The sequence below is a fragment of the Drosophila suzukii genome, unplaced genomic scaffold, assembly GCF_043229965.1.
Source record: "Drosophila suzukii unplaced genomic scaffold, CBGP_Dsuzu_IsoJpt1.0 scf_24, whole genome shotgun sequence".
Taxonomy (NCBI): Eukaryota; Metazoa; Arthropoda; class Insecta; order Diptera; family Drosophilidae; genus Drosophila; species Drosophila suzukii.
In genome coordinates, this window is record NW_027255911.1 from 107,443 (window position 1) to 132,402 (window position 24,960).

Here is a 24,960-nt window from a genome sequence, read left to right on the forward strand (position 1 = left end):
GACGGTGGCAGCAAATTGAAGGTTGACCAAAACGTAATACCTAAGTACAAATCCTGGTTTAAGAATGGAATAATAAGGAACTCCAGGTCCTTGGTAGCGTCCTTGTACTTCTCTGCCGTCTTACGTTTTCCTACTACTTCTTGTTTCCAGCCATCTGCCGTAGTAGCCACTGTTGCATCTCTTTTAAGAGGAACTCTGTTTCGTATCACTTGCTCTGCCATCCTACCACCAATTACGTTAATGGCAGCTCCAGTATCTAACAGTCCCATATCTATGTTACCGCCCAGTACATTTTGAAACGTCGATTAATTTACATAAATTCATCGGTTGGATCTGACACCAATCAAGACATCTCGCCGACAATCGAGCGACCATACAGTTACAGTGCGATCCTCAATAGGAGAGGAAGATTTTTCAAGGCTCTTGATTTTATCTTGATTTTGTAATTTTATTTAAGTAATAAAAACAACGGATTATAAAGCAGTGCTCTGATAGCTATTCGGAGCGCAACATCCGAAACAAAATATCTTTCGCTTCATGCGACATTACTTGAATCGACTATTCTTGCGACAATTCCAGCATTTGAGAGCAACAGCACTTAATTCGGCGTTCATTTCTCCTTCGGAAAGTCCGCTTCCATAATTTCCTCATACAACTCGGAGACTTGCATGCGGAAAGACACTACCTATTTCGTTCGGATCGCGGACGTGACTTCCGTCGGGAAGAAATGTGCCACTTCGGTGACACTTCTCGAAGTCCGAAGTGACTTCTGTTGCACATTTCTTCCCGACGGGAGTCACTTCCGCGATCCGAATGCGATATCGCCGACGATCGTTTTCATATTCTATAAGTCACTTAATAGGGCCTTCCGCGATAGAAAATGCTTGCAGGGGAGATCTCGGAAACTACAAAAAGCTAGAACGTTAGTATCTAGCATGTAGATTCCTATGCTTCTTGCGCAGCTCAAGTTTGTCTCGTCAGTACTCCACGCTTACAAACCGCCTAAAACTGTGGCTCCTACAGTTTTAATGTTAAAATATAACAAATAAAAATGAAATGTATTGTTCTCATCATTTCCTTTCGATTGACCTAAAGAAAAGTTTGCCACGCACACTCTAACGCCCATAACGCTTAATCCTGTCTGCTGCCCACATATATATTGAAACAGCGGGTAGGTGGCGCATTACAGTTTTAGTGTTTGTGTTAATTATTTAATTTCTTAATTTCCTTAAAATATAGTTTCCCAATAGGGCATCGAATGTTTTAAGTGTAGGTAATACAACAAAATATTTTTATTGTTGTGTTAGGGTCATAAAATAGGTTGGCTGTCTTATGGTGAGTAATTCTAATATTTCCGCCAACGGAAATGACGTTTAAAGGTGATTTATTCTCTTCTGCACTTTTAACAAATCTTGGTAAAATGTAGTTGTTATTTGAACCGGTGTCTATTAGTATCTTCAAAATTTCTCCACTCCTCAGCTTACACTCGAACTAAGGTAATAAGGAGTCGGTTATTCTAAAAAATTAAGATAGGCGTAGTCGTATTGATATTCTATGGTCTTGATTGGGAAAAACTTAAAATTACCTAGAATTATTTAATTGAATTTTAAGTTTACACTTACTTTTTATACCCATTACTCGTCGGAAAGTATGTAACAGGCAGAAGGAAGCGTTTCCGACCCCATAAAGTATATATATTCTTGATCAGGATCACTAGCCGAGTCGATCTAGCCATGTCCGTCTGTCCGACTGTCCGTCTGTCCGTATGAACGCTGAGATCTCGGAAACTATGAGAGTTACAATACTGGGATTAGGCACGCAGATTCCTGAGCTTCCTGCGCAGCGCAGTTTGTTTCAGTACAGTGCCACGCCCACTCTAACGCCCACAAACCGCCCAAAACTGTGGCTCCTACAGTTTTGATGCTAGATAGAAAATTTTAACCGAAATCTCATCAATACCTATCGATTGACCCAAAAAAAGTTTGCCACGCCCACTTTAACGCCCACAAACCGCGAAAACCTATGACGCCCACAACTTTCATGCTAGATAAAAAAATTTAACTGAAATGTATTGGTCTCGTCAATACCTATCGATTGGTCCAAAAAAAAATTTGCCACGCCCACTCTAACGCCCATAACGCTTAAATCTGTATACCGCCGGTAGGTGGCGCATTTTAATCTCGCTTTGCTACTTGCAAATCTCTATTTAGCTTAGTAACGGGTATCTGATAGTCGAGGTACTCGACTATAGCGTTCTTCCTTGTTTTTCTACTGCGGACCCTGCGATTCACACACAGTGACTCCGAGAAGGGCCGCCGAAGTGGTACATTTCTTCCCGACGGGAGTCACTTCCGCGATCCGAATGCGATATCGCCGAAGTAACTTCTGGAAGTGTCGCCGTAGTCACATATGGAAGTCACTCAAAAGTGACTTTACATATGTTTGTAGAAGATACCTAGAAGAGTCTTTCCCAATTGGAAAATCTTGAATGAAAACATATTTTATTATACTTTCAATATTTTGCATTTATTTTTTTTATAAAGGCATTTTCCGCTTGAATACACGATCCCTGGCATGTAGGAAAATTTGCTGAACAATGTTATTTAGGTCCAGCTCCGTCGACATAAGAAATTTATTAGTTTTTTGTTCAGCAAAAGTAAAAATTAACTGGAAAACATTACCTTTTACAATGAAATATGTTGAGAATCGTTGGATGCTGGGTTTCTCCGCAGTTACACGCCAAATAATGTCCACAGCTAGCTTGTCCGTAAATAGCTTTAAATAATCGTACGCCTCACGATAAGCACGTAATTTCGCACCCTTTGTTGAGGGAGACATTTAAATATGTTAAGAAATTAAAAACATTTAGAAAAAAAAAAAGCTATATTTTTAAAACGCACAAATTTGATACAAAGCCGCACTGTACACAGACAAATCGCGCAACGAAATGACGCTCGGGCGAAAAATAATAGTGTGCGTCAAAAGGAAGACCAAAAAAATTTTTTATGGCTTGTTTTTTTTCCACTAATTTTGTTTTTGTAAAATGTGTACTATCGTCTTTCTATCGCTCAGAAGTGTCTCAGAAGTTACTTCTTCGCGATCACGACATTTTTTGTTTTTGTAAAATGTGTACTATCGTCTTTCTATCGTCCGGAAGTGACTTAGAAGTTACTTCTACGCGATACATGCATATTTTGATTTTGTAAAATGTGTACTATCGTCTTTCTATCGCGAAGAAGTTACTCGGCTGAGGAACTTGTGAGATGGTTCCAAAGTCGCCTAGCTGGGGCAACCGAGCGGGTCGCAGGTTGCGGATAGCGGACGACCTCTCTCGAGGTCAACTGTGAATAAGCTGGTGGGATAAGTCAAACACGGTATCGTGGACGGAAACCCCAGTAAATAAACAGTCCCGGACAGCCAGCGGGTATTTTGCAACGAAGCAATACCGACAATGCGAGTTTTTCAGCCGCATCTAAATAGTTGCTTTACACAAACCCATTCCCAACACAACACCTACCCAACTCCCCTTCCAAACAACATCTCACTCCGGGCCGGACTACGGTGTATTACGGACCGTGCCAAGAGTCAGCCTGGCTGGGGGCCCGGATCAAAACTAGCCCAGTCTCAAACGGTGTGCTCAGGGACATGGCGACCCCCTGTTCTAACTATCGCTTTACCCGGGCATCGCGGATCTCTGCCCGGGCGGACTTTTCCCCTTCTCCGCAACTCGTGGGACCAAATTATGGAACAGAAAACAGAAGACACAAAAACAAAAAACATAGAGACGGGTACTCTTAAAAAACCCATGGATAAGACGAACACTGGTTCCACCTTCCATACCAGCACGGCCCAGAAAGGGCCGCATCCCAAACTGGGGATGATGGGTGGCAGAAAGCCAGCCGCAAACGCCCTCGCTACGTGCGCATCTGCGCCGAAAGCAACGGTAGGCACTGCCAAGGCGCTCGGGCCACCCGCTGGTGCTAAATATACATACGCAGAAAAGGCAACGATCCCTCGAACTACCCGGGCCATCGGCGAAGAGATCTAAGATCCAGCCATCGGCCTCTTTCGCCGAAATCACGAAGAATCGTGTATTACTTGGCCTGATTGACAGGGGAAATCCGGAGGGCAGGATCCCCAGAAACAAGTGGAAGGCAGTGGAGTCCCACCTTTCCCTCATTTGCCTGCGCATGGTACGAGAGAAGCCAGGCACCTCGCCCTGCTGCATGGACGCGGGCTGGTACCAGGGCAGCGTCAAGGTGGCAGCATGCGACAGTCAGCGGTCGGCTGATATGTACAAAGAGGCGACAAGCAAGCTCGGCGAGGTTTACGAAGGGGCGAACATCGTTGCGCTTGACTGGTGCGATGTCCCCAGTAGACCCCGAGCCAGGATCTGGCTTCCAGCAGTGATCAAGGCGCCCGAGGACATCCTCTTCATGTTGCAAGAATGCAACCCGCACCTCCCCACGAAGGACTGAAAAGGCGTCAAGGTGGAGGAGCATGAAGGGGATGTCAACCAGGCGGTTTTGGTCCTGAACAAGGAGTCAGTAGCTCCGATCGAGACTGCTCGAGGTGTGCTGAACTTCGGGTTCAAAGCGATACACATCAAAGTGTATAAGGGCGACTTCAACGCCGCTAGCAGCTCTGCCGGCAACCCAGCCGAGCAGGCGCTTCCTGAGGAGTTGGAGGCACCTGGTGGGCCGGAGGACGGCTACTCTACCGATTCGTCGCTAAGCAGAGAGATGCGAGCGCTCGGACCGGCAATCGAGGACGTAGACCTCAGCGACACAGAGGAGGCCGACTTCACTGTGGTGGAGGTTGAAGCTGTAGATGTCATTAAGACTTCTACAAATAAACCTTCACCACAGTAAAGCAGCGTCTGCTGCACTTCTGCTTCGCCTGACAGAAGGCGGAGCCGACCTAGTCCTCGTACAGGAACCTTGGGTAGTAGGAGGCAAGGTTGCTGGACTAGGAACAAAGGAATACAAGCTTATGCTTGACCCCAGAGAAGGTAAAATTCGAACCTGCATATTAGCCAAAAGGCATCTTAGTATATTTCTACTTCGCAATTACAGCAACGGAGACAACACCGCAGTAAGCCTGGAGCTGCAGAGTGGCTCTATAAGGGTTCTATCGGCCTATTTGGCCTTTGAGAAGGAAAACCCCCCAGATGCGCTGGTCAGAGAACTAGCAGAGGAATGCAAAAAGCTCAAGAACGGATTGGTAATAGGCTGTGACGCCAACGCCCATCAGTCCCAGTGGGGTTGCCCAAACAACAACGACAGAGGTGAGTCTCTTTTTGATTTTATTCTAAATTCGAACCTATTCTTATGCAATAGGGGCAATGCCCCTACTTTCATAACTAAAGCTTGCCAGATTCACTCGTAGGCGCAGTCAAAAACTGGGCAGTCTCTGACGAGCACTCCTTTTCGGACCATAGATTCATAGAAACCGTATTGTCTCTTCATTCGCCCTTGCCGGTCAGCTTCGCCAACCCCAGACGAGCGGACTGGCACAGGTACAAAGAAGTTCTGACAAATATCCTCCCCATGGAACCGTCAGAAAGCATCACAAACCCACATGAGCTGGACGAAACAGTATACAAGTTCACAGAGGCATGCAACACTGCCTTCAAAGTGGCATGCCCCACAGAGAAACCAAGAGGAAGGAAAAAACCCCCCTGGTGGACCCAACAACTATCTATCCTCAGAACCAACTGCAGATGCCTGTTTAACAGAGCAAAAGCGGGAAATGAGGACACCAATTGGCTGAACTACAAGTTTGAACTAGGCTCTTACAAAAAGGCCATTTGAAGAGCAAAACGAACGGCATGGCAGACCTTCTGCTCTCACATAGAAAAAGCAACTGATGCCGCAAGGCTCAGGAAAATACTCTCTAAGACAGCCGCGCCTTTGGGCTTTCTTCAAAAAGCAGATGGATCATGGTCAGACTCCAGTAAAGAGTGTTTGGACCTGCTCCTAGACGCTCACTTTCCGGGGAGCCAACAAGCAGGTCATCCACCTGAAAGAGGAACAGGAGAGGGAATCGAAATAGATCCACTCCTATCAGACCGCAACATGAAATGGTCCATTCATAGTTTCAAACCATACAAATCGCCGGGACCGGACGGGATCACATCCAGCAAGCAGGACAAATAGCCATAAACTGGTTGAAAAAAATCTTCCAATCCATCCTGACGGTAGGAGAACTACCAACAGCATGGCAAGAAACAAAGGTGGTTTTCATTCCCAAGGCAGGGAAGGCCACTCACACCACAGCAAAAGATTTTAGGCCAATAAGCCTAACATCATTCCTGCTTAAGAGCTTTGAAAGAATGATAAGCCAACACATAAGGGCCACCGTAGACCCGACGCAAATATCAGAAGCACAACACGCTTACACCAAAGGTAAGTCAACCGAATCGGCGCTACACTTGGTGGTAAACAGCATCGAGAAATCACTCAACATCAAGGAATACACACTGATCGCCTTCCTGGATATAGAGGGAGCCTTCAATAACGTGCTTCCCACCGCTATAACAGAATCTCTCACAGAACTAGGGGTTGAGCCGCCAATGGCGAGGCTAATCCATAAATTGCTGATAAGCAGAATGGTCACAGCCACACTAGGGACCTCAACCCAGACTTGACTAGTGAACAGAGGCACCCCGCAAGGAGGTGTACTATCACCCCTCTTGTGGAATATCGCAGTAAATAAACTACTGCGGATTCTGGAGGGAGGAGGTTGTAAGGTCGTGGCATACTCAGACGACGTCGCCATCATCTTTAATGGAAAATATCCACAAAAACTTTGCGATCTTATGACCGCTAAACTTAAAATACTATCGGAATGGACGATAGCGAACGGACTCGGGGTAAATCCCTCGAAAACAGAACTTGTTCTATTTACAAATAGGTACAAAATTCCACAACTTAACCCACCCATTTTAAACAATTGTAAAGGCGAGCCTTTAGCGATCACCCCAGGTACTTGGGGTTAGTACTAGATAAACGCCTCAAATGGGGCTTAAACAACCAAGAGAGAACCAAAAAAGCGACCATTGTACTTTACTCCTGTAAAAACGCAATCGGGCTAAGATGGGGCATGTCCCCAAGAATAGTTAACTGGATATACACAGCGGTAGTCAAGCCAATCCTACTGTACAGAGTGGCTCTGTGGTGGACCGCCTTACACAAACAATGCATACTGACTCCTCTAAACAAAGTACAGCGAATGGCGGCTTTGTGTATTAGTGGAGCCCTTCGAACCACCCCGAATGAAGCGCTGAATGCGATCTTGAACCTCCCTAGCCTGGACTTAGCAGGCATGGAAAGGGCCAAATCGGCAGCTATTCGACTGAGGGACACAGGGCAGCGGAAAGCCCAATTTTATGGCCATGCTAAAATTCTCCAGCATGATAAATCGATTCCGAAACCACGGATCTATGCAAATCTATTGAATATAGTCACACACCCTTTGAGGCCCTGATTCCTGATAGAGAGGAATGGGAACAGGGCCGACCGGGCACGACGGACGCAATCTGTTTCTATACAGATGGCTCCAAATTAGAAGGACACGTCGGCGGAGGTGTATACTCCGAACAATTAGATATCAGGAAGTCATTCAGGCTCCCGGACCACTGTAGCGTCTTTCAGGCGGAGGTCCACGCTATAAAAGAAGCACTAACCTGTTTAAGGAACCTTAGCCTCCAGAGAGGACACCTAAACATATATAGTGACAGCCAAGCGGCTATTAAGTCGATTTACTCGACAAACACCAACTCCCGTACAATAGCAGACTGTCGCAGATCTCTCCACGAGATGGCAAATCAGTTTACTATCAGCCTAACTGCATAGCGGACGAATTAGCCAGGCAGGGCACCACCAAGCCTCTCCTACCAGGAGAGGAAAATGTCGGTATGCCCATGGCTACTTGCAAGCTAAACATAAAAAACCACTTCAACACACTAGCCAACACCCATTGGCAAAACGCACCACAGTGTCGCATCTCTCACCAGACATGACCTGTGATAAACAACAAAAAAACCTCGGAGTTACTCAAACTCAGCCGCACAGAGTGTGGCATGTTGATCCGAGCTCTTACAGGCCACTGGCTTGTTGGCGCACATGCCGGCAGGCTAAAAGCCCCGCAAAATGATTTCTGCAGAAGCTGTAGGGATGAGGAAGAAGTGGAAACGGTAGAACACCTTCTCTGCTTCTGCCCAGCCCTATGCAGACTCAGACTGAAACACTTAGGAAGCCCCTTCATCGACGATCTTACCGAAATATCGGAGATTAATCTCAAAAGCATAAGTGCCTTTATTAAATCTTCCGGGTGGAAGACATGCTGATCAGCTTAACACAGGCTGAAACTACTAAACGGGACCCTAGAGAAGGAAGAAACGAGATCATGCGGTATCACAACGGACCCATTGTGGTCTAAGTGTGTCGGACTATAGTCCGACAGCCGCCCTAACCTAACCTAACCTAAGTTACTAAGAAGTGACTTCTGGACGACAGGCGATAGAAAAATCGCACTTTTGCTTGCAGGGTCAGCGTTTATACGGACAGACGGACATGGCTAGATCGACTCGGTTAGTGATCCTGATCAAGAATATATATACTTTATGGGGTCGGAAACGCTTCCTTCTGCCTGTTACATACTTTTCGACGAATCTAGTATACCCTTTTACTCTACGAGTAACGGGTATAAAAAAGAACAGAATGGTAATAGACTACAGAAAACTAAACAGTGTTTCTATTGCAGACAGCTACCCTATACCAGACATTAATGGGGTTTTTGCACAACTAGGAAATAATAAAATGTTTTCCGTGTTAGATCTCACGAGCGGCTTCCATCGAATTCCTTTAAAGAAAAGCGATATAGATAAAACAGCCTCTTCTGTGAACAACGGAAAATTTGAGTTCACAAGACTTCCATTTGGACTGAAAAATGCACCATCTATATTTCAGCGAGCCCTAAATGACATTCTTAGGGAACATATAGGGAAAATTTGCTACATTTATATCGTCTTTAGCCCGGACAAAGAATCGACTTCCATCGAATTCCTTTAAAGAAAAGCGATATAGATAAAACAGCCTCTTCTGTGAACAACGGAAAATTTGAGTTCACAAGACTTCCATTTGGACTGAAAAATGCACCATCTATATTTCAGCGAGCCCTAAATGACATTCTTAGGGAACATATAGGTAAAATTTGCTACATTTATATCGTCTTTAGCCCGGACAAAGAATCGCATTCCAAAAATTTACAAAAAATATTTGAAACTTTGAAAAACGCCAATATTAAATGTCAATTGGATAAGTGTGAGTTCTTTAAAAATAAAGTTGAGTTCTTAGGATTTGTTATATCGGACAAGGGAATCGAGACAAACCCCGCAAAGGTAGAAGCGATCGCTAACTACCCATGTCCCAAAACAGTTAAGGAATTAAGATCTCTCCTCGGATTAGCTGGGTGTTATAGCAGATTAATCATGGGCTAGGCTGCGTTAGCTAAACCTCTCACAACATTACTTAGAGAAGAAGATGGGCGAATTACAAAGGCAACCTCATCAAGGAAAGCTATTCACCTAAATGATGAAGCCATGCAGGCTTTCATTAACTTAAAAAATACCCTCATATCAAAAGACGTAATATTGCAATATCGCAACTTTAATGAATAATTCGTAGGAGCCGTACGTTCACAAAAGGACAGACCCAAAGCTTTTATTACTAGAACTTTACCCCAAACTGAAAAAAAATACGAAACCGCGAAAAAGGAAATGTTAGCCATATCTTGGGCAGAAAAATCGCTTAAAGGTGGTACTAAAGTAAAAATTTATACCGATCATGAACCTCTTACACATGATTGTAATTGAAAAGGAGGAATTGCGATTAAAAGATGGAAATCATACCTTGACGAATATAATAAAGATTTGCTTTATAAGCCTGGAAAGGAAAATGTAGTAACTGACGCCTTATCCAGGATCCCAAAGGGTAATGACATTAACTCACTGACAGCGTGTAACGAACACACTCTATGAGCGTTGTCCACCCTAACACCTCTGTCTACGCTTTGACCGGCCTGCTCAGGGAGATGGGTGTGGGTTTGTGTTAAGATGAAACAAGAGTGTCACAGAACTAACAATAGTAAACAGAGAGACGGTAACGATAAGGATTTTTAACCCAACGACTAAGATTCGGACGAGAGACTGTACCTATCGAAGACGGAGGCCCAGATGTTATTGGCCACCTTCTACACCCACCCTACCTGTGAAGTCTCATTAGACTCCACCCTTAAAACAACCGCTGCGTTACATCCTCTAAGGTGCCCTCAAGAGATCAGAAATTAATTCATCTTAAATTTCATTTAATATGGCAAATACGATAATATTGTTCATGGTTCTTGATACTACAAATCCTAACACTAGAACCTTAAAGCTAAGCGTTCTTCACGCCAAACGACTCTCTATATGATCGTGTGTCAGTACAAAATTATCAAATAGGAAAAGAAATGGATATTTAGTTTACTTTAAATTATTACGAAACTGATTACATATATTATCAACCTCACGCGGGTTGACGGCGGCGATGCTTGGAGCCGTTTATGGTTTGACGATGATGAAATTTATCCAGGTGTGGCAAAGATGAAAAATTCCTTTCACGCGGTGTGCGGTATGAGAATCCCAAATGGCGATTATGGCCTGGCGCTGAAGAAATGTATGGTTCCGAAATTGAACCGCTGCACGCGGCACCTGCTCCTTGCTGTGCGCAGAGGGACGACTGTAAAACTTCCGACAATTCCAAGAATTCGCACGTGTCTCTGGTCACTGCTGTTTTCCGGGAATTACGATTACATTCTCTCAATATATTGTCGAATTATCTTACCACCAATATTGGGAGTGATAACAGACTTGTCTACCAAAATTCCAAGAACTTCACACGTGGATGTGTGGTCCGGATTTGAAAATTATAACATTTTATGCAGAGAACGAACCGATCTCGGGAAAAGCTTGCGACAAAGAGGAGGAAATCATGGCGTCTAGAGTGGATGTAGGATGCACAAAGTCCCCAAAATCCACAAAAATTGTGTTTTTAATATTCGAGCGAGGATCGGGTCCTTGCTAAACTGAAGGTTGCATCTGGGCTATTTATGTTAATTACCATGGGTAATGTCTTAACTAGGAATGCCAACTTAGCCGAATATACTGACTCCCACAAGCGACACAACACAGCGCTGAGAGCTCTGGGGACAACCTTATTCCCAGTGTTGAAGCCCCAATAAAATTTGGATTCATTAAAATCAGGCTTACCCAAAACAAAGTAGAAGATTAAGCAAAGGAATTGGATCAGTTGGAAATAATATTAGAAATTCATAACAGATCACATAGAAACGCAGAAGAAAATAGAAACCAACAAGCTGAAAAATAATACTTCCCAAAAACAAACAAAAACAAACATGAAACAAAGAATGGAAATAGTAAAGCAATGCAGGCTATGTAAGGAAGAAAAATACGATAGGCACCCGCCTAACCCGGAAATTTCTAAAACACCAATCGCAGAGTACGCCGGACATTTCAATTTAATAATAAATCAGTTATCAACGCAACCGATAACTCGTGGTTCTACTTTCCACCTCCGGGAATAGAGCTCGTAGCTCTGCATTATCTCAACTAGCAGCTAACCACGTTACCTCAACCTCAGCGCAGTTCCCGCATCGCCTGTGGTCCGGAATCGCAGTAACCATAGTTACCATTGCCGCGACGCGATCGTATTGGGAGTGTCTACTTCGGTTAGGCACAAACATTTACTAACAAAGGATCACACACAACCCCCTTCCAACCAAAAGCTGAACCTCTAACTGGTAGGAAAGCCCGTTAAGTTCACTACATCCACCCGCCCTGGAAACCATAGCTCATCCAGCTTCACAGGATACTCAGCTTAATACAGCTTCACAGGACTCACAGCTTCATCCAGCTTCACAGGATACTCAGCTTCATCCAGCTTCACAGGATACTCAGCTTCATCCAGCTTCACAGGATATTCAGCTTTATCCAGCTTCACAGGATACCCAGCTTCATCTAGCTTCACAGGATCGTCAGCTTCATCCAGCTGCACAAAATACTCAGCTTCATCCAGCTTCACAGGATACTCAGCTTAATACATCTTCACAGGATCGTCAGCTTCATCCAGCTTCACAGGATACGCAGCTAGATCCAGCGTCACAGGATCGTCAGCTTAATCCAGCTTTACAGTATTCTTCGTTTCCAAGACACAATATGTCTACTTCATTCATAGACAAACAAGGCACACAAGAATCGATTTACACAATCGATTACTAGACAACCAAAATGAGTTACAAGTACAGATCCAACAGCTCGTAAAGAATTATGGCAAGGATGCGGTCGAACGACGCCACCGAGACGGCTATTATTCCGATAAGCTAAATCAGTTGAACGATCTCGGGCAGAAGTTTTTGCGACCTAGATGAAGAAGTCCAACAAGCGGCATTACCCACTGGAAGTGAATACGCTTCACGACTAGTAGCACTTAATGAGCTGGTCGAAAAATATCAAAAAAATATTCTGCACAACATGCCGACTGGAAGCGAGCTTCCGAAGGCCCCCAGGCGAACTTCGGCCAACATCAAGATTACAACAGGAGATCAAATCAAGAGAGACTCCGCGATTGACACGGCTATCCGACAGTTGCAGAGGAGATGCAACGAATTGGAATCATCATTAACATTAGCCTCTAAGGCTCCAACGGTCACCCCAGCCCTACAAAGCCACCTGGACCTCCATTGGGCGCTACTGAGGCAAGCCCACGACGAACTGGATAGCACACCTGGGGCCGCAGCTCTGGCAGAAGCAGAGCCAACCCAATTCCGCACATTTCACGAGGAATACGAAATGAACTTGCTTCAAAAAAAAACAACGCTCCAATGAGCATAAACTTGGCACTTCCGCCAACTAGCATTCCGGTTCCATGATCTCTTTGTGGAATTGGTACATAATAAACCATATTCGGCCAGTCAAAACTACATATTCTAAAGAGTTCGCTTCGTGGCGAAGCGAGGAACGTTTTGACAGACACAACCTTCTCATAAGGCGGCTATGACGATACCTGGTTGCGATTGAAGGCAGTTACCAAAACGGAACGCCATAGCAAAAATTATTGACACTATCAAAAACTCAATGAGTACTCTTAAAAACCTCGATGTCAGCACAAAATCCTGGGATCCAATCCTGTGTTTTATTATCAGAAGAAAACTAGACCAGCAGTCTCTAGCTGCACTGGAAAATTCAGCGGATGCACCAACGGAAATTCCACCATTCCAACAGTGTACTAACGTTTATTAAGCGGCGCGCTTGCATGCTGAAGACGATAAGCGCTTAACCAACAGCAACACTCCGCCATCAGTCAGTTCACAACGAAGAGAGGTGTAAGATTTGTCAGCTAGGACCACATCATCTAAGAGCATGTAGCCGTTTCCAGGAAATGGACCCTAAGACACGGCGCCAAGCCATTATTCAAGTAGGAGCATGCACAAATTGTTTGTCTACAGCTCATAAGGTTGAAAACTGTGGATCACCGGCCACTTTTCGAGTCTGCCAGCAACGGCATCATTCACTGTTATACCAAGGACCGAATAGCAATCCAATGGCCGGCGCTGCAACCACTCCAGGCTACGACAACCCTAGAGGATATACTCTGCTCGCTACCGTCAAGGTATAATTACAAGGACCAACTACAAACATGTCGCGCTGTAATAGATTATGGATCAAAGGTGAATCTAATCTCAAGGAGGATGGCAAATCTGCTATCTCTTAAGGAAATGTCGACACCGATTCAAATATCTGGAATCGGAGGAAAAACAACAACAGCAATTAGATCAATACTAAAGCTCTCATCATGTATATAAGGGTTTGAAACACTAGTATAAATATTTATTATTCCCACAGTCATTACAGATTAATGAGAATGAGATTTCTCTCGATGACGAAGGGATTCATTTAACGAACTTAGCATTGATGGATCATAAAATTAAAGACCCTGAAAATATATATGGCCAATCAAGAACTATCGACACTGACTCATCCGATCGAGATTCAACCGCTACAAATAATGGTTCATTGCAGCTGACTGAACTTTATACTGCAAGAGAAAAACCAATTAATATAGAACCGACTTCTCATCAACTTAAAACCTACAATAAGTCTGACTTTTGTTCAACATTTCTAAATTTAACCAAGAAATTTCTAAGTTTTGTTGCAAAAGGTTCACATACCATAGACGTGCCAAACTCTACGAGGGCACAATTTCAATCTCCACGGTAATGTCAATTTTATCGCAAAGTGAAGTGTTAGGCAGCATCAAGAAGATATGAAGGACCTTAATCACAAACATGAACCTTCGCAGCTGAAAGAAGGATCCTCTACGGTCAATGATTTTTTAGGTGCTTTCTATACAATTCGGCCAAGGGCTGACCGAAATCAAGCCTTAATAGAGGGTATGCCTCAATGGGGGGGGGAGAGTGTTCGTACTCAACGGCACACTGACCCGCCAATGCAAACTGCTACCATAATCAAAATTCCCTGACCTACTCTAGAATATATCTCATTTCACTACACTTAAACATGTATCACTTTAGGAATAAATCACTTATCAACGCAACCTATAACTCCGCGGTTCTACTTTCCACCTCCGGGAATATAGCTCATAATCCTACACTATCTCAACTAGCAGCTAACCACGTTAGCTCAACCTTAACGCAGTTCCCGCTTCGCCTGTGGTCCGGCATCGTAGTAACTATCGTTACCATTGCCGCGACTGTCTACTTCGGTTAAGCACTGTTTACGTCAAAAGGGCGTTTAATTTCAGGAGGCAGTGTCGAGCGGCAGTTTTATCCAGATGTCTACATCTCGCGCGCTCGCACTGCCGTCCGCTCTCCCTCTCCATTTCTCCCCTAAGTCTCAGCTCTGCTCTGGAGCGCTTAAGTTAAGTTAGGCTTAAGCAGTTCTTATTTCAAAGTGATCCAATAAAGATCTACGCACGTCGCGTAAAAACCCTAAAGTACCCCCCGTGTTCTTATGCGTACCAATCAATCTTGGGGCTTAAACTATTTCATCGATCAAGCCACCCCGCCCCAACATTTTGGTCCAGTCGAAGCCGGATTTCAAAATCTTTGGACTTTCCTCTCCTGGAGTTTCCTTTGATTTTGTCCCAGCAGGCTTAAAACACTCCAGATAAGTTCCACTTACTATAATTGCCGATCATACAGCCAGTTTTTCGAACCCTATTTCGACTAACTTTCTGTAAAATATAGTGTCTAAATCCAAAAGTGATTAATCCGACGCAACGGCATTTAATATATGTATTTCCATTCCGTTACTTGGACCCGACAATATTCCAGTTTCCTTTGCCCACTGTTGGACACTTGAAATAATTCCAGAAGATATTTCAGTGCTACTATTCAACTAAAATATTTCTCAAATATAATTTCAATTCCAATTGTGTGTAAAATATAACTCAGCCACAGTAAAAAAAAAATTCCCGATCATAACATTTGTCCTTAAGATTTGCACTCTTTATTTTTTACTGTGTTCCAGCTGCGTGTCTATATTTACATAAATATTCTAATACAGTCCACTCTAACTACTCTTTCTAATACAGTCCACTCCAACTACTTTTCTCGACCTACAAATACGGCTAAACTATTTCTAAAATTAAAAACAAAGTTACAATATCCACAAATTTACTCCAGCAAATCGTTTACAATTTAGTTGTGCAGGTGACAAACAAACACACCGACAAACAAACATCAGCGAAGTCTTTCAATCCCCGCAACGTTATTCCGCTATTCGCACCACACATATGTACATATGTACAGTGTACATACATACGTATATCGAAATTTTCGCCAGTGCACAGTGGGTCAAGAGCTCACAACAAATGTTCCTTCCAAACATGCAATATTAAAGTCCGTAATTCTTTACATAAGTACGACCATCCGATATAATAAATATTTATTGACTCTGCCTATCCGACAGTGTGACCGTATATATTTACAATCTTAATTGGTTCCTAAATTCCAATTTGATTCCAATCCGTTTCCTTACTGAATTAAAATTCTAAATTATTTTACGTCATGGCAACATCAGTAAAATCCGCTTTAGCCCGATTTATGGCCACAGCTGACTGTCTGATCCACTTTGAGGCCACTGTGAACGCTCCAGGTGCTCCTACACCAACGTTATCCGCCTATAAAATCCGTCCCGATCACCTCAATTCCTTGTGGCAAACGGTAAATGCAGCATACGACATATGCTCCGACTGCATTATAGCTGCAGGCGAGAGCGCCGCAGACACAAAATCCATACTAAAGTCCAAGTATTACAAAACGTATTCCACTGACGAAATATTTGCCGCGCAGCTGATGGAACAAATTCAAAAAGGCTCCTCCCAAATACCTCAAGCTCCAGTAACTCCGTCCCAAAATTCCACGTCTTATGGCTGTCGGCTCCCTCCTATCGACACAGAGGTTTTCTCTGGCGATTATCTTCGCTGGCCGACTTTCCGGGACCTTTTCACGGCAATATACATAGACAATCCGAGTCTAACGCCCGTTGAAAAATTATTCCACTTAAATTTAAAAACAAGTGGCGAAGCTCATTCCATAGTTTCAAGATCCCCACTCGCCAATGATGGCTTTCGCTCAGCCTGGAATAACCTAACTGAGCGTTTCGAAAATAAGCGATTGCAGAGAATGTTTACGTCAAAAGGGCGTTTAATTTCAGGGGGCAGTGTCGAGCGGCAGTTTTATCCATATGTCTACATCTCGCGCGCTCGCACTGCCGTCCGCTCTCCCTCTCCATCTCTCCCCTAAGTCTCAGCTCTGCTCTGGAGCGCTTAAGTTAAGTTAGGCTTAAGCAGTTCTTATTTCAAAGTGATCCAATAAAGATCTACGCACGTCGCGCAAAAACCCCAAAGTACTCCCGTGTGTTTTGGGTACCACTCGATCTTGGGGCTTTAACTATTTTCAACGATCAAGCCACCCCGCCCCAACAAGCACAAACACCACCCTTTCCGAAATAACGAGGTGCCTTAAAACAAAACAAAAATACAACACTTTTGAGGAACTATTAAACAGGACGATTTACGAATACAATTACCCAATACATTCCGTGACAAAGAAACGACCTTTAGAAATTGTTTTTGGTAGAAATATAACCTTTGATCCAGAACAATATGAAAAAAGCATGCAAAATAATATAGAAAATCTTAAGAAAAAACAAAGGATCGATTTGGAAAACCATAACAAGCGAAGAAAATCCATAAAAACCTATTTTCCAGGACATGAAATATTTGTCAAACTGAATAAAAGATTAGGCCCAAAATTATCCCCACGTTTCAAAACGGAAATTGTAAAAGAAAACAAGAGTAAGACTATTATTACAGATGCTGGAAGGGTAGTTCACAAAAGTAAAATTAAAAGCGATTAAGTCCGATTGTTCTCAGGGAAACTTTTGTCCATATTAGTCCAAAATTTAAATAAAATAAAATAATATAAAAAAAAAACTTATAACATTCAGAAATTTTGACCGCTTGGGGTTTTACGTCCGCTCGTAAGGGATCGCCCCATATCCCTAAAAAAAACCGCTGTTTAATGACGCACCTTTATCTTTACAGGATGTTGTTCATAATAATCTTATTAAACAATCCATTTTGTTGGACCAAATTAAGATATAGTTACCACTATCATACTCTAACGCATAAAATAACGTAATTACTGTCTGCCCTAAGTACACTTACATTAACACCAAATAATCGTCAAACTAGATCTATAAACATGGTTGACTCAGCATGGAAATATATCGCAAGCAGCCCAGATCACGACGAACCAGTTATGATAGGGAAAAATCTGAACAACCTAATTACGAATAGACCAAATAATCATTAACAATCAACTTCAGGAAAGAATTAATAATTTAATAACAATATCAAATATGCTAACAAACACAATTTAAAAAAAGAAAATTTTCAGTAACGAAATTGTTTTAAGCTTTAAAATCAGGTTGGACTCATAAAAGAAAAAATGGGAAATATAAAATTTACAATTTAATGTGCCAAAATTAACGTAATCAATACTATTTTATAAAACGAATTCAAATTAATTGAAATAAATAAAATTTTCCAAAATAAAAATATTACCTCATTTTCATTAGAAGAAATGTTAGAATTTGTCGATGTGTCTGTCCTACACAATAAAACCTCCATAATTTACATGGTTACAATACCTGAGCTTGAACCAGCAAATTACGGAAACCTTTATGTCAAACCAAAAATTCACTTAGAAATTAATGAAAATTGTGTATCAAATAATGTAATATTAGCTTTACCCAGAGATTGTAAAAATTCAAACCAAATCATTATTTGTAAAAAAGACAGAATTGTTTACCTGTCAGAATCAAAATGTATTTCAAAGTTAGTTCAGGGGAAGGAAGCGCTGAGTGACTATAGTAACGCGGACACCATCGACGCAATAGATAAAGAAAATTCAAGAATGAAACCACAAATACCACGAATCCAAATAACGTCATAAGAAGGGGAACGTTTACTGGAATCACTAAAGGCCCTGCACATAAAACATATAAATCACTTACAAACGCTAGAAAACGATAAATATATAAGTCGAATAAGCACGCTTGCACTTATTTGCGCCATTGTCATAACTCTGATTATATAAAAACCTTTTTCTATTGAAAATAGAAAGTAGTTCTACAAATTCAAGAAACTATTTCCAAAGCTTTAAACAACAAAACCAACAATATATCAACTCCAAAGTCAATAATAGCGGAATTTAATAATATTCCCTATTTCTAATTCCTATTGAGGACAAGTAGGACTTTGAGGAGGGAGAACTAAGCACAGTAATATTTTATACAATTTTCCGTGAAATATTGCTACATTGTTAAACAACAACATTACAACATTGTGACAATTTCGTCGGGAGTCAGATCTTAGAGTTCAATAACATAAACTCGAGCATCCGGTCAGTTGCCACAACGCAAATCCATAAATGCCAGTTCCGCCGATCTTGAAGTTTCTGCAGCTCAGCCAGAATTCTGCCACCGCCGCTATTCGGCTCTGCCGATATGAATGCCACCTCTGCCGGCATCAACGCCGCTGCCGATATCAACGCCGCCGACAGTGACGGCGCTGCCTCAACCCGCAGCTTAGATCAGGGTATGTTTAAGTAAAGTAAAATCAGTCCCGATTTAAACATTAAATAAAATACAACGTGAAACTTAAATTCGCTGTCATGCCGCTAACGGCCTTGGCGTGGTTTGGTTGCCTGGTAAAGATTACCTTCAATTTCGGTTGGATGACTCTTTCCTGGATATTGTGTCCTTTAGTGACAAGGGCAAAAATGTTGTTGCAGGAACTGTGCCTTCGAAAGTTATACTGATGTTCCAACTTCTTTAACCCTTCAAAAAAAATACGTTTTCTCGAGGTCTGCAAAATAGGCCTCTGTGGCGGCGACGCCCTCCTCATTCGACGCAAAATTTCTGTCCAGCGAGTGACTTTTTCAAGCTTGGAAACAAAAAGAAGTCACACGGAGCCAAATCTGGAGAATATGGAGGATGGGGTAGCAGTTCGTAGCTCAATTCGACCAATTTGGCCTTGGCGAGGGCGGAAGTGTGAGCCGGCGCGTTGTCATGTTGGAAGAGCACTTTTTTCTTCGCAAAATGGGGCCGTATTTTCTGCAATTCGGCGGCGAATCGGCCCAATAATTCGGCATATTACAGCCCTGTGACCGTTTTGCCCTTTTCCTGGTAGTCGATGTAGATCACACCTTGTATATCCCAAAAAACGGTGGCCATCACCTTTCAAGCCGATGGGACAGTCTTCGTCTTCTTCGGAGCAGGTTCGCCGGGTGAAGTCCACTGTTTCGACTGGTCCTTGGTCTCTGGTGTGTACCAGTGGATTCATGTTTCGTCGACGGTCACGATACGACGCAGAAACTCCTTCGGATTGCGCTTAAACAGCGTCAAACACTGCTCTGAAGTGGTCTCACGGTTGCGTTTGTTGTCCGGAGTGAGCAAACGCGGCACCCATCGCGCCGACAGTTTTCTCATGCCCAAAATTTCATGCAGGATATGACCCACGCGGTCTTTTAACATGCCTACTGTCACAGCTATCTCTACACGATTGTAAGTTTCTCTTGCGATAGTGACGCCATCGAGCGGTGAGGCTAAGTACTTATCGGACTCCCCTCGTATGTGCTTCAGAAAATAGAGCCCTTTTTGTCCCACATAAAGCTTCTAAGAGTTTTCGCGTGGGTCTTTCGGTTTATTCAAAGGTGCACAAAAATGTCGCAGCCCATTGAAAAAAGTACTACTCTAAGAGAACTGAATTATGGGTTCGAGAAAATAGTGGAAGTTATCAAATCACACGAGTTCATTGACGACATAGGCAAAATTCGGGGGTCGGTTATTGAATGATCCTATTCCGTACAAAGCCAAATCCCCGTTGTTGTTATCAAAACGCTCACAGTTTGTTAAAACCTACGTGTCATACCTGCACGTAAGAAATTGTCACGCTGGCCCTCGAGTACTTGTAGGTCTATTGCGAGAAAAGATATGGTTGGTTAATGCGCAGGAAGTTTGCCGCCGAACAGTTCGTTCTTGTATTCGCTGCTTTCGGTAGAACCTCAACTCTTGACGCAAATCATTGGGAACTTGCCATCAGACAGACTTCGAGCACTCCATCCATTTAATATCTGCGGTGTTGATTTTTCTGGCCCATTTAACACAACGTATTGTAGGGGTATAATATATATTCCCCCGAAGTTAAGTACCAACACAAATATATATACTTCTATTCTATATGTACTTATTTTGTAACTTCGTCTGTTTAGGACAACGGTCGGCGTTCAACTGCTCTCGCTCTCAGCACACGATTCGCATCAACCCCCGAATCATTGGGAGAGTGCGAGAGCGATGAGAGAGATAGAGAACAGTGAGCGGCATCGTACAACAACAAAAACTTACTCTTAGAACGTACGAGAAAGATCTAGAAGGAATACAACAACACATACATACATACATACTACTACGTAGCAATTTTGCTACAATTCGGCCGTCCTGACATTTTAAGATCCCTTGATCTTGTGTAAATTTACAATTGATTTCAGCTTATATTTATCTTAGTTAGTTTTATATTTACAAATTCTTAGATATATTTACAACTTTATTTTCGTTTTCCAATCCAATGCTTAATATATTGGCTACTCCAGACACCCTGATAAGGACAACGCGATAATTGAAAACCCTCAACATCTTTTATCAAGTATCTATCATTTCTCAAAACTTTATCTATAACATAAGGACCCTTGTGTTTAGGTATTAGATTTCTTGCGACTCCTACTGAGCTATCAAAATTTTTATCATAATATTGTCTCCCACTTTGTACTCCGAACTCTTTGTCCTTTTTTCATTATATCTCTGTTCGTTGTCTTTTTGTAATTTTCTTTGCGCTTCTGAACCGACTTTTCTAATTTTGTCTAAATCTCTAACATCACTAACATTATCTAGTTCTTCTAACTTTTGTCTCAATTCATCAACAACTTTTCCTTTCTGCTCAATTCCAAACAACATTTTACTTGGCATTTGTGCTACGCTTCTTTGCTTCGTGTTGTTCAATGAAAACTCAACATCCTCCACAACTGTGTCCCAATGCATTTTCTCTTCTGGATCTGCTAATTTAGTTATCATTGGTCCAACAATTCTATTAATCCTTTCTACTTGTCCATTGGCTTGAGGTGACCCAGTCGCAATTTTGACATGTTTAATATTACATTCCAAATGTTCCAAAATCTTCTGACGTAAAACAGCTTCCCCTATCCAAACTATATAAGTTGGTATGCTGTAAGACCTAAAGTAATCTTTCAATGCTATAATAACTTCCTTTGTGTTCGTCGTTTTTGTTGCATATAGCCTAACATATTTAGTAAATCCGTCTATCACCACAAAGAGATGTTTCTTAGCTCTTCCAATATCAACCGGTCCATAATGATCAATATTTATAATTTCGAATGGCACATTTCCTTTTGGTAAACTGTACAACAATCCTTCCCCTTTCCCTGTCTTTGGCGAATATGCTACACATCTTATACAATTTTCAATATGTCTAACCACTTTCTCTTTCATATTCGAAAACCAATACGTCCTAACAATAGCACCCATAACTTTATCTCTACCTAAATGACCTAATTCATTGTGATATTTATATAATATCTTTTCCTCTATTTCTTCTGGAACACAAAATAACAGCTTTCCATTATTTGACTTTCTATATATAACTCCATTCCTCAGCTCAAACATTTTATCCTCCTCATTTTCTAACTTTTGTCTAACATCTTTTAATTTTTTATCTTTCGCTTGACAAATAATTAAATTATCTTCAAAGCTATTCGCTTCTACTACCGTTATGTTTGTGTTTCTACTTAACGCGTCAACATGTTGCATAAGTTTCCCAGATTTATGGACTAATTCAAAGTCGTGCTCTAGCAATTCTAATGCCCACCGTGCAATAGGGGTTTTAACTCAATTCTATTTAACGTCAACGTCAGTGAGTTACAATCTTTGACTATTCTAAATCGTCTACCCTGCACATAAATTCTAAATCTTCTAAGAGCGTAAATTATTGCTAAAGTTTCTAATTCAAGGCTATGATACTTTGCTTCGTCGTTTGTTGTTGCTTTCGAAAAATAAAATATAGGATGTAGCTTTTTATCCTTTTTTCTGTGCAGCAAAACTGCCCCAAAGCCTTGTGCGCTGGCATCTGTATGCAATTCTACCTCGTCCAACTTTTTCTTAAGCATTTCAAAACATTGCAATTCCTTTTCTTCAAATACAAATTCTTTATCCTTTTTTAACAATTCATATAGAGGCTAAGCGATCATCGAAAAATGTTTAATGAACCTTCTAAAATACGAACACAAACCCAGAAAGCTCCTAACACTTTGTCTGGGACGGGAAAATCTCGAACAGCTTCTATACCTTTGTCATTAACCTGTATTCCTTTGCTAGTTAACAAAAATCATAATTATTGTACACTTGCTTGTAGAAACTCACACTTGTCCATTCTTAATTCCAGTTTGTTCTTAGCTAATCGATCAAAAACTTCCCTAAGAACATCTAAATGTTCTTGCATTTCTTTACTCGCAATCGTCCATGTTTATAACTACCTTACCATCCCTTATCATGTCTGCAAAAATCTTATTGATAAAGCGTTGAAACACCGCTGGTGCATTCTTCAGCCTCATTGCCATCCGCATAAACTCAAATTGTCCTAATGGCGTCATAAACGAGGTATATTTTATCGCTTCACTGTCCACAAACACATGAAAGTAACCATGCTTTATTTACCAACGTATGTAATAAATCGTCAATCAAAGGTAACGGATAATTATCTTTAACCATTTTCTTGTTAAGCTTTCGGTAATCTACACATAGTCGTAAGTCGCCTGACTTCTTTTTAACTAACACTTTTGGGGATGCATACTCGGATTCACTTGGCCTTATAATTCCTTATTCTATTCTTCTAATATCACCTGCAATATTTCTTTTTCTGTGTAAGCTAAACGTCTGGACGAACAACTGAATGGTTTCGAATCCTCTAATCTTAATTTCATTTCGCATCTAACCTCTGGTTCCTTTGGCCTTTCTTTATTTACATAACAACTTTCCACCATCTTAACAAATTGACACCTAATATTATAATTCACATGATCACCAACTTTATACTCTACACTTTCATCCGTTAAATTTATGTTAAATAATTCTTTTTCCACCAGATTTATTTCCGGCTCAATATTATTTCTTTCCATAACTTTTACTTTGTCTCTGATTTTACTAACCATTTGTTTAATTGTTTCCCTGCTGTCGCTAATTTCATCACTAACAGCCTCGCTAACTATTTGCTTTTCATCACTAACATTACTAACATCATCACTAACTATCTGCTTTTCACCACTAGCATCATCACTAACTATCTGCTTTTCATCACCAACATCATCACTAATTATCTGCTTTTCATCACTAACATTACTAACATCAGAAGGTTTCTCAATATTCTCAACCGTAACCATTTTCAAGATGTCAAGGTTTAAATTTAAATTACAAGCATCCATAAAATCTCGACCCAGGATTATATCATGACTCATAGATTCGTTTGCCACAATAACTAAATTAAAATGTATTTTATCTAAATTTTTCATAACATAAAATAATACTTTTCCATACGTTTTTTAGGTCACTTTTGTTTAAACCGTAATATAAATTTAAGAAAGGTAATTCTGAAATGCATTCCGCAATTAACCTGGTATTTGATTCGTTTACAAAATTAATTTCAACATATCTTACATAATTATTTTCGCCCTCGTTCTTGTTTTTATTCTTCAAGCATTTCGCAACAAAATGTCCCCTCTTACCGCACGCATAGCACGATCATTTCTCCCGCTTCGACTTCCTGCACTCGTACGTCCAATGCCCTTTGGCATTGCAATTTTACGTTCGCTGCTTTTTGCGTTCCTAGAATTCTCTCCAGCCTGGTTGTGCATGTCGTCTTCTGTATAGTTTTTGTTCCGTTTGCCTCTAATTCTGAGAATGCTGCCAGCAACTTTGTCATTCCCTTCAGCATCTTTGCCGTTAGTTTCGCCGTCTTCTTCGTCGTAACTCTGGATGCCGCCGTCTTGGCCGTTACTTTTGTCGCCGTCTTCTTCGTTGAAACTCTGGATGCCGCCGTCTTTGCCGTTACTTTTGTCTCTGCCTTTGCTGTTACTTTTGTAGCCGCCTTCTTTCTGGGTAGTTCCGCCGTCGTCTTCAAAGTTCTCGAAGCCGCTGTCTTCGCCTTTACTATTTTTGCCGTCTTTGTCTCCTTTTTGTCTCGCCAT

At 41.8% G+C, this 24,960-nt stretch overlaps 1 protein-coding gene across 1 annotated transcript; it reads right to left on the reverse strand.

Moving 5' to 3' along the window:
- Nucleotides 1-24,465: 24,465 nt before the first annotated feature.
- On the reverse strand, nucleotides 24,466-24,960 carry LOC139354813 (high mobility group nucleosome-binding domain-containing protein 5-like). Its single transcript, XM_070999062.1, has one exon. The coding sequence runs from the start codon at nucleotides 24,958-24,960 to the stop codon at nucleotides 24,466-24,468; it is 495 nt and encodes a 164-aa protein (XP_070855163.1).

What these genes read in the sequence shown, in the direction of transcription:
- LOC139354813 (XM_070999062.1), bottom strand. Translation starts at nt 24,960, where the DNA reads ATGGCGAGACAAAAAGGAGACAAAGACGGCAAAAATAGTAAAGGCGAA.